The 11,257-nt window shown below is 32.4% G+C and overlaps 1 protein-coding gene across 1 annotated transcript; it reads right to left on the reverse strand.

Annotated features, from left to right (window-relative positions):
- Positions 1-234: 234 nt before the first annotated feature.
- On the reverse strand, positions 235-4,542 carry LOC134700552 (uncharacterized). Its single transcript, XM_063561932.1, has 6 exons — positions 4,479-4,542; positions 3,797-3,959; positions 2,872-3,159; positions 1,681-1,747; positions 495-565; positions 235-275 (listed from the first exon to the last, which is right to left on the reverse strand). The coding sequence occupies exons 1-6, from the start codon at positions 4,509-4,511 to the stop codon at positions 235-237; spliced, it is 663 nt and encodes a 220-aa protein (XP_063418002.1). The 5' UTR covers positions 4,512-4,542.
- Between the last annotated feature and the right edge of the window lie 6,715 nt (positions 4,543-11,257).

Consider the following 11,257-nt stretch of genomic DNA (forward strand, 5'->3'; position numbering starts at 1 on the left):
GGTGTACAAAACAATAATCAACAAAACCCAAATAAAACCTCATTAGACTGCCGATCGTACAAGCACTTTTTTCAAATGATGTCGCTGGATGATTTTTTCTGGTCTTGTTATGGAAGTTATATGTATCCCTTAATTGGATTCAGAATGATGATGCATGTGTAGCATTCGCCATTTATATTGGCAATACAGCCAGTCTAGCCTATTTCCGAGTTCATACAGACTGAAGTCTTGTTGCTACATTGATTTGTCAACTCTGTTCAACTTGGTCTTTTCCTCTGGAAACAATGGTGTTGTAAGTTTATTCTAAAATTATAAGTTTGAATGTCCCTCTAATATCTGTTGTTTTTTTATTTGTTATAAGTTTTTACGTTTTGTATTTATTAAGATATGATAGTTATTTTGTTGTTTTTCGTATAATTTAATCCAATATTGGTATTTTTTTTAAATTTTTTGGAGGCTAACATATGATACTTTGTATACAAATGCAAACATACCTTCGTTATAATCATTTATGACATCTTTAAATCTGTTTTCTAATGGAGAGGACAAGTTTTTTGTTTGTGACCTATTTGAGGATATAAAGAAAAATATCATTACCATTTAGACGTATAACTCTGATAACTTGTTTAACATGAAAATAAAAGCGTGCAGTATTGCATTGTTTTAGGAGCCAACACAGTGGGGAAATATATTAAAAATCTCTTTACAAATAATGGGAAATCTGTTGATTTCTTAACCTGACAACAACTAGTTCGAAGAGTTCAGTTTCTAACATTATATCTTGACACGTAACGAACTCGGAAGCCTAAATAGATAAATATGCTGGTAAGATAGATAAGGGCGAAGCATAAGAACCCATGAAGAATATATGATCTGTTAAAAGATATTTCATGGATTAAGCTGTTACGTCATCACGTTTATTGTCAAAGAAAAGTCCGACAAATAAATTTTTTTTTGTATAAGTTAAACATGCTTTAAAAAGACTCCAGAAGTATCGTAAATAGGCTTCGGGGCCTCTTGTTTACACCATTAAACTCTTTGCATATCAAAGTTTATACGACATCATTCCTTGTTTCGGCTTGAAAGTACGTACAGAAAGAACTATTTAACCGTATTTTAAATTTAGGAGCCACATTACACAACTGAACATGGTGTTAATAGTGTAACAAGATATTTCAAGTTAAAAAAATAATATCACGTTCTGAAAGTAAACAAAACCGAACACGAGCTTGTTTATAAATACTACGTAGAAACAAAAATATGTTCCGGTATTTCAATTTTAAAACTTGTTCATGGTCTGAATTATCTTAGCTAATTGTTTTCATTATAATTGAAAGCATTGCTGTCATTTATGTGCGCAACAGTAGCATATAACATGTTAACTCATGAACTCATAACAGATAATAGAATTAAAATGTTGTATTCGATCCTGACGCACTTTTCGTCTGCAAAAGACTTATCAGGGACGCTCGAATCATAAAAAAGTTAAAAAAAAAGGCCAAATAAGTACAATGTTGAATAGCTTTTGCCAACTACAGCTAAGGTAAACTATTCCTGAGGTAGAAAAGTATTATTGCCGCTGATCGATGGATAGAAAACAAATCCAGATTGCAATCTTATATAAAAAAAAAAAACTGAAAGGCAAGATGTGTTTCACAGTTGCAAAGTTTTAAAACTTACGGTCTGACGATAATTTCTGGACATGACTCATTCCGAACAGCAGTACCAATATAGGGACACGGGTTAGCTGTAATGACAAAGATAATATGAGATTAATAAGAGTACACATCCTGTAGGAATAAATATTGTTTATCAGCTGGTTGTTAAAAGTTTAGTACAATTGGCAGGCACATTCATATATACCGTCCAACAAGTGAAGTCTACTAAGATTAAGCAAATATTTCGTTAATAGAAAGTTGAAAGATGTTATATTTAAATGTGCTGAGAACTAAATGGGTGTCGGTAATAAAGGTTATACTATTATTTTTCACAAGACAAATATTAGCATTTCTACAAAAGACTCACCAGTGACGACAGTTATAGACAAGGAGATAGAGAATGTTACACCTGCTGTCATCCAATTCGAACAATTGTTGCAAAATATTTGCATTATAATTTGCATAGGTACTATTTCCGTACTGACAATTTGTAGTACTGTAATTCTACTTATTCAGTACCATTTTCTAACTTTAAAATTACTGTAATTTGTCAGTATGTAGGTACCTGTATTCAACAGTACTTAATTTGTACTTGAAATTTAGGCACTACAGATTTTTGGTTACTACCGTTACATTTTTAACAGTTTGAAAGTTTTTCTATTACAAATCTCTTATAATTTCTGAACCAAAATATTTAGTACAAATCAAGTTCTGCAAAAAATACAACTACCTAAATATTACAATAGTTTTAAAGTAAAAAAAATAGTATTAAATTTTAAGAGCAAATTTCCAGTACTGCCTTTTTTTAGTACCTATGCAAAAGTAGCTTTGTAAGGGACTTTCCGTATTGTAGTCCTATCATGTAATGTTGTCATTTTAATGTTATAGTTAAAACTGCAGTAAAAGCGGGAGGTTTGACATGTCACAAAACCAGGTTCAAACCCACTATTTTGTTTCATTAAACTATCTTGTATCAAGTCAGGAAAATGGTAATGTTATATTATAGCTCGTTTCTGTGTGTGTTACAATTTAAGGTTGTGTTTCTGTTGTGTCGTAGTTCTCTTATATTTGATGTGTTTCCCTCAGGTTTAGTTTGTAACCCAGATCTGTTTTTTTCTCAATCGATGTAAAAATGTCAAACAGCGGTATTCTACTGTTGCCTTTTTTTAAATTTATTTACATCATAGGTGTGAAGTAAGTTGTTCATATTTACCTTCATCACCACAAATGAGCTTGTGACATGAACAGTCTTCCTCTGAGGGTGTACAATAGCAGTTGTGTTTTGGCGTAGTAACAAATATGTACCCTTGTGAAGGGTCGCATCCACATGTTGTATCATTTATCATACTTCCTTCACGGTGGATGATTTGACCCTCTTCATTACAAAATGACTTTTGATACACACATTTATTGTTACCATCAGTTGAAAATGGGAAAGGCTGATACCGAGAGTATCTGCATCCAGCTTTATTGAAATATGGTTCGAATATAAGTTTGCTACCTATAATTGATATGAAAGAAATATGAAGAGACATATTTTGTAATATAAAGCAGTTAATCATTGTAGCAAAGTACCTACTTAATGGTACATAAACTCATCATAGATACTAAGAATGGCGTTTTGTAAAGTATGTATATTTAATACTCTCAAAAACAACAATAAACACAAATGAGGTGATAGAATTAAACATCGAACGCAGGATTTAAATGTACTCATCTGTCAAAGAAAATGAAAAACAAACACATTAATCTTTGTATGTGTTAATATAAATGCAATTTTATGTAGTTGCATTGCTCAATACATGTACCATATAATTTTATTATTACCAAATCGTTTTAGCATCCTGCAAAAACAAAAAGTTGGACACATCAGACTCCAGCTAACAATTCAATAAAAATGTCTATAGTATTGGATTAGTACAGACTTTTAATTGAAATAAATACTTACTGTCTTGCATTTGCATGCGCCTGTCCCAAGTAAAACAACTCGTCATTTGTAACTATAAAATGACTATTGATGTGGAAGGTATTTGATTATGTGACTTCTTTGAAATGTTAGATATTATCCTATTAACATATATTGGTAATATGGTTAACACAATTTAGGTGTGTTCAAGGATAATTAATAACAGTATTACCTGTGCTGCTATAATCCAGTCCATCACAGGTCTCACGATACGAATTCTCAGGTGAACGCAATAAACACACATAACTTTGACCACAATAAAACTTCCTTGCTCGGAGACGCCAATGTCCTGGCGCTGGACATTTCAATTCATATTCGAACGTCACAGCAATGACCTGAAATACAATAACTTTGCTAAATTGGCAAACAATATAATGGCATGAAGTTTTCTTATTTTATTTTTAAATTTTACAATTGAAATTAGTTTACAAAAACAAACCACTGCATTACCTATGCTACTTTCCGGCTTTTTTAAAGTTGAAAGATGAAAGAGTGATTCAACAAATTGTAAGATAGAGGCCACAAATACTACAAAGATTATAACAATAGTCCTAGCAATATTGGGATGTGTACAACAACAATCCAAACAAATGCTGATCGGATTGGAAAATATCTTACCACTCGTCATTTGCCTTGCAGTTTTATATCTTTGTAAACAGTTATAACTGCGTCTGAGTCGTAGATTTTACAACCACACCACATCACATCACATTTTCGTATCTTTAAGTAAAGTCTCTAGTAGATCAATTTTGAAGAACATTCTACACCATCCAGTTCTACTAGGACAAAGCTACGACTCTAGACAATTGAAGTGTGAAGTAAACTTATTTGTTAAAACACTGAAATCAACTTACTTGAAGACACCAAAGTAATACTGCAGTTTTCATTGTACAGAGATTAGGGAAGCGCACTTCAATCTGAAAAAAAATTAAAACCAAAAGTTATTGCTGTATGGTATTACTTCCTGTGCATACTGACACACTTTTGCTATGTCCATCAATATTATCGTTTTGCTTTTATTTCATTACAATGTGTTCTGATTTTTTCATTATTCATATAGAGTTGAATTATCTCGTGTTATTTTCAATGAATATATTTTTAACGCGAAGTGAATCAGTAAAAAACAAATCAAGCAGACTAATGGTCAGTTTTAAGATTTTACTAAGGTGTATTCGTCTTTTTTTACATCTTTAACAATTTCGTATCAACATGAACATTGAGGAGAACAAAATCATAATTCCTCTATCAATCCTTTTTTTTTGCCTTTTCTAAACCGCGTTGGTAATCTTTCTGGATAGATAAACGAAATAAACGATTACCATACCAAAGTGTCTATTGTTTAGTATTTTCAACTCATTATTGAAGAATTGTTTCTTCAACCTGAACTTTAATCAAATGTCAATTATTGATTTCGAATATTTACAGTATCAAGTCAAGAATTATATGTTTTTTTATATATATTTATATAAAAAAGAAGATGTGGTATGATTGCCAATGAGACAACTCTTCACAAGAGACTGAACAACACATGAATTTACCTCTGTAGGTCACTGTACGGACTTTGGACATACACATACATATATACTGTGGTGGGATTTAACCAGTTAGCAGGATTGCAACCCTCTCCCTACACGGTGACATTTATGTTCTTTTGAACAGATATGCAAATGTTGTAGCAAGTCAGGAATATGCCAGTTGTTTAGTTTAAACATATTTATTTATAGTGGATTGGGAAACAAGTTTTGCAACTTATATTAATCCCTCTCCACTTTGCGGATGCGAGTGCTGCCTTGTAGCGGCATTAGCCTACTCTTTTTCGAAATCTATAAGGGTGTCTTTAACGTGCAAGAGATGTGGCTCTCTCTTAACACGGGTCAGCCATTTATCGTCCCCGTCCGACGGACTATCATCGTTTCCTCAAGACCATAATCGCTAATGGTGTCAAGGGAGAGACGAAAATTGAGTTCCTGAAATTTTCATCCCAAACGGGAATCGAACCAGGAACCTTTGTGTAGTAGTCCGATGCACTAACCACGGCTCTCTGCCAGTTGTTATCAATTCGTTTGTTTGAGCTTTTGATATGGGACTTTCCGTTTTGAATTTTCCTCGGAGTTCAGTTATTTGTGTTTTTCTTTATACTACTGTTGTCTTTGTTTATGTAGTAACAGTAAATATATGAATACCTATATCAAATAACAAATATCGAACAAGCAAAAATAATAACTTGATATCAATACACAACCTTGAATTATATTTCTGTTTCTTCTCTTTTATCTATCAATAATAAAATAAATGATAAATGGTTGTATCTATCTTATATCCCTTAATCGGCTATGTACGTGGTCTTTTTACTTTGCAAGTCTTTGTTACAAATTAAACAATTACATGTACTAATCAGACCATCATTATGACTTAAAGCATTATGGATAGCTTTATAGCTAATGATCTGTTTATAATCTCCCATGTCTAAGTGTGTGAACATGAACAATTATTGTTCTTTCAAAATTATGTCAACAGTATAACAATCTAGCAACTATAATGGGTTCAAATACTGTGTTATTGAGTACTGTACACGTAACATACACATTTGTAATTAGTAAATACCCGTTGGAGAGATGCCTTTAGTTAGAAATTAAACACACATTTAAATTGTGTAAGATAACATTCAATATTATTGTACACACTGTTGAGCAGCAAATCACCATTGTAAAAACATTGCAATTTTATACATGATTGCCTCATTTCAAGGACATCTGTCTTAATGTTAATAATGGTGGCATGTTTGTTCATGGACATAAATGATAATAAGGGATGCACTGTTTTTTGCAGTCATCCATTTTCTTATTTTTTGTTTAATTTGAATAAGAAAATCAGTGTCACTGCACTATACTAATACATTTTTCTTTATTTGTTTTATTGTTTGTTATTGATAATACCATAATTATTTAATCTCAATGTATGTGAGCAAATGAATAGTGTATTTTGTAACATGGTAAACGAACTTTAATCGAATTTATTATGTTAAGTTATTTATACTTACATTTAAATTGACTATGTCACTTGAATAACCAGTTGATCTTTCATTCCTATGTGTCTACAGCCAACACTTTATAGAGACATCTTCCAAACATAAATACATCTGTTCGTTGGTTTGTTTTGTCAACAATTTCCATGTGTATGTAAATCGGTGTATTCCAGGTAAATGAACTTTAAAAAAAGCAAATATTGATTGAATTATCGTTCTTTGTCTTTCAAGTCCATTCGGAATACGAAATATTTATTGTGTAACCAGCACAAAATTATACATGTCCTTCAATAAAAATATAAAGTCTAGTATTCTCATTAATTTTTTAAATGATAATGGCCCCCCTTTTTTTATTTTACTTTTTGTTGCAGCGAATCTTTTAAACGATTTAATGCATGATTATACAATTATCTTAAATATTTTCTTTTATGTTAGTAGAGCATTGCAGATAAATTTCAAGTATCCGGTATTTAGAGATAATTAAATTTGCACTTTGAAATTAAGGTTTATGTACCCTTCTGTGGCCAATTTTGTACGAACTTTTCAAACTTCAATTGTATCAAAACTACAGATATAATGAATAATAGAGATAGGCCATTTTGTACATATTCCAAGGGGAAACTTGATGCAAAGCATTATTTTTTACTGTTCCATTGCATTTAATAGAAAAAAAGGACTTTGTGGCGAATAAATCAAGATTTTTATAGAAAATCCACAGCCTTTATCCTTGTACTCTCATATTTGGCAATTTGATGACTGATAGATATAGGATTATTGCATGCAGTGCTAGCATTGATTTCCTTAAAACAAGTTTATAAATGTAGTTATTGGTTAAAATGAATATGAATATGGCCAAAATCAAGTACACCTTTAAGGGTGCGCTCGACTTTAGTGACTCAGCACGAGGTGTTTTGGAATTTACAGGTTTCTTAGAACTTTTTGTAAAAAATAAACACTAGCACATCATAGAAAATCAAGTGAGTAATATATGTTTCAAATTTTATAACAAAAATCTCTGTATTAAAGGCTGTGGATTTTCTATAAAAATCTTGATTTATTTGCCACAAAGTCCTCTTTTTCTATCAAATGCAATGAAACTGTAAAAAATAATGCTTTGCATCAAGTTTCCCCTTGGAATATGTACTAAATGGCATATCTCTATTATTCATTATATCTGTAGTTTTGATACAATTGAGGTTTGAAAAATTCGTACAAAAATGGCTACAGAAGGGTACATAAACCTTAACAAATATCTTCCCAAAACAAAATTGAAAATTGAAACTCATAAAAGATATAAAGCTTCTAAATTTGTAATTTTGCGCCGCATCAGTTGCTCGAGTCAAAACGGTCATAGGGTGTACTCAAATTCGAAATTGAAGCCGATAAACAAAACAAAAATACTTAGAAGTTGTGTGTTTAATACGGCAAATGCGCCTCTTGCATTTGGGATAGAATAACCGAGAGTTTAGATTGATTTAACATTTTATAACAAGTAAACTAGAAGAAAATGTAAACATGTACAAATTATTGGATGAAGAATGGATCCCAGTAAGACAGATATTCACCGAAAAAAACAAGGAAAACAGCATTCCGATCAAATAGCAGAAATCAGCCTTATGCCACCAAATGGGTCTATAATGTAGCTAGAAAATGCTGCACTTGTAGGCGGAATTCAGCTGGCCATCAAACAATTATGTAAAATAGTTCAGGGAAATAACTGCCACACTTAAATCTGAAACATACTTTATAAAGGTATTTCCTCGGAGTTCTGTGTTTTTGTTATTTTACTTTATACATAGAATTTTAACAACTAGAGATAATGATAGCTTTAGTTAGCCGTAAAAGATCCTAACGCATGACAAAATGATCATTTGAAATAATTCAAACGAGAAATAAACTGCATGGATAATATTAACGAAAAGTCAATAAGCAAAAAAAACCAACCAATTCGCTTTTTGACATTTTTGAAATTAAAACATATATTTCCAACAAAAAATTGAAAATTGCAACTCATCAAAGATATCAAACTTCTACATTTGTAATTTTGCACCGCATAAACAAGACAAAAATACGGAGAAGTTGTGTTTAATACGTCAAATGCGACTCGTGCATTCGGTTAGAAAAAACGAAACTTTTGATTGATTCACCGTTTTATAACTAGTAAATTAGCAGGGAATATATACATGTACAAACTCTGTGGTGAAATATGGATCTCAGTAAGACAAATATTCACTAAACAACAAAGGAAAATAGAAAACAGAATGAAAAAGGGGGACGTGTCTTAGACACAACATCCCGATAAAATAGCAGAAATCAGCATAAGGCCACCAAATGGGTCTGTAATGCAGATATAAAATCCTGCATTTAGAAGCGGACTTTAGCTGTATTCACGGAGAAGGACGCCACAGTTTACTCGGAAACATTCTCTGATTAGGGATTGTTTTCCGTTTTAAATTTTCCTCGGAGATCGGTGCATTTGTTATTTTACTTTATAAAAAGAATGCTATCAACTAGCTATTGACGTTGATGATAGATTTAGTATGACATAAAAGACCCGAACGCATGTCAAAATAATAATTTTAAATAATTTAACTTAATAAGCACTGATACTGTCCCTCATATTCCCTTTCTAAATATTAGGTGAACGGGTGTCTTTGGAGGGCGCAAAACACTGCAATTGGTTAAGTGATCCTGGTAGTGCATGATCCACTTATAATCTCGATATGGAAATGACTGATAGTCACCAAAGTTAACTTGACAACGGGAATTAAAGTCTTATGAAAGTCTGTAGATTTAACAGAACGAACATTTAATTTGTTGGTTTCAAAGCGACATTTTTTTCAGATTACACTGTTCACACATCTGAATGAAAAGTCTGATAATTTCTCTGATGATACTTTTTCTAACATCATATGTTTTGTGAATGCCTTCATTACCAACTCCAGAATGTGCAGTCTAATCAAAGGATAAAGTTCTTCTGGGTTCTCGGCCATAAATCTTTACTCAGCCCTCGGAGTACAAAATTAGCGCGCGAAACACAAAATTAAGTATTTTGATTGGTTGATTCTTGATTCTGAGTACAAAAATCGTGCTCGAAAGTTTTATGACCGCAAGGCCTGATGTACAATAAAAAAAAATCTTTTCCTTTGTGAGTTTTTCAATTCCTGCTACACTCAAAACATCATACCCCACCACATGGTGTATGTATGAGACGGTCAAAAGTCAGGAGCCTGTAATCAGTTGTTGTCATTTGTTGCTGCGTTACATATTTGTTTTTCGTTCATTTTGATTTTGTACATATATAAAAACATGATATATGGCCGTTGGTGATATCGTTTAAATTGTTTAACATTTGTCATTTCGGCGCCTTTTATAGCTGATTATACGCGGTTTAGGCTTTACTCATATTACATGTATTAGAGGTAGGTTATTTAAAGACGTATCAACCGTATCGTTTACGTTGACGTATCCGCATCTGCAGATTTATAAAAAAACAGTATGTGATCTTCCTCTATTTGAAGGACGTGAGGGTACCTCTAGTTGGTAATTTCTTTGACATGTGGTCTCTTGTGAAGAGTTGTAACATTGACAATCATACCACGTCTTTTTTATTTATATTTTGAACCTTGCGAAATTCTTTAATTCTTCTTTCAAGGACTAGTACATTGTTTATGTCTTATCATTGAATACCCCATATTTCAGGCAATATTTTCATCTCATGAACTTGAATTAACGATACTAATGATACTAAAAGGACTGTTCCATAGATATATGAAGATGTGGTATGAGTGCCAATGAGACAACTCTGCATCCAAATAACAAGTTATAAAAGTAAACCATTATAGGCGAAGGTACAACCTTCAACTCGGAGCTTTGGCTCACACCGAACAGCAAGCTAAAAACGGCCCCCTATTGATATCGTCAACTTAGGCAATATCCTTCATCATAAATTAGTTCAATCGAAAATACCTTCTTGTTTCAAAAACCAGTCTGTACCAATCATTCTTATACCTATACCAAACCTATTGCAACTAAAATGTTCAATTACCAACACGTTTTGCAGGATCTCAATATTGACGACTTCAAGTCTAAACCTCCTGGTTGCCCTTGTGCTGGTTCCCAATTCACAAATAATCCGGCTGGCCACGTTATTACCGGTGACCTCAACATTGTTAATAACACTTCTCTACGAAATGTGTTATCGAAAGGTCTAAAAAATATCGTGAGCCTAAAGCCATAAATTGAAAATACAACTTTAAAATGTTGATGGATTCAGTCAAAGATTATATCAGGCAATGGGCTAAGCGCGAAAAGGAAGACGTAGACACTCTTTCCAAATGGATTAAGGTAGTGAGGTTGTTGATAAAAACCAAAATTAAGAAACTGAATGGGTCTATCAATGTTCATGCTACGTCAATCGTTAACGACTCAAATGTTGAAAAACACTTATCCTACCTTCATAACAAAAAAGTTGTTGTCCCCGCAGATAAAGCCCAAAACAACATCGTTTTTGTGTTTGTAAAATTTATTACATTTACTGCTTGATAAACGAATTAGGTATTGCCAATTCACTCGGAAACGCAACATATACCCTCATAACACTTACCA

The sequence above is a fragment of the Mytilus trossulus genome, unplaced genomic scaffold (genome assembly GCF_036588685.1).
Source record: "Mytilus trossulus isolate FHL-02 unplaced genomic scaffold, PNRI_Mtr1.1.1.hap1 h1tg000158l__unscaffolded, whole genome shotgun sequence".
Taxonomy (NCBI): domain Eukaryota; kingdom Metazoa; phylum Mollusca; class Bivalvia; order Mytilida; family Mytilidae; genus Mytilus; species Mytilus trossulus.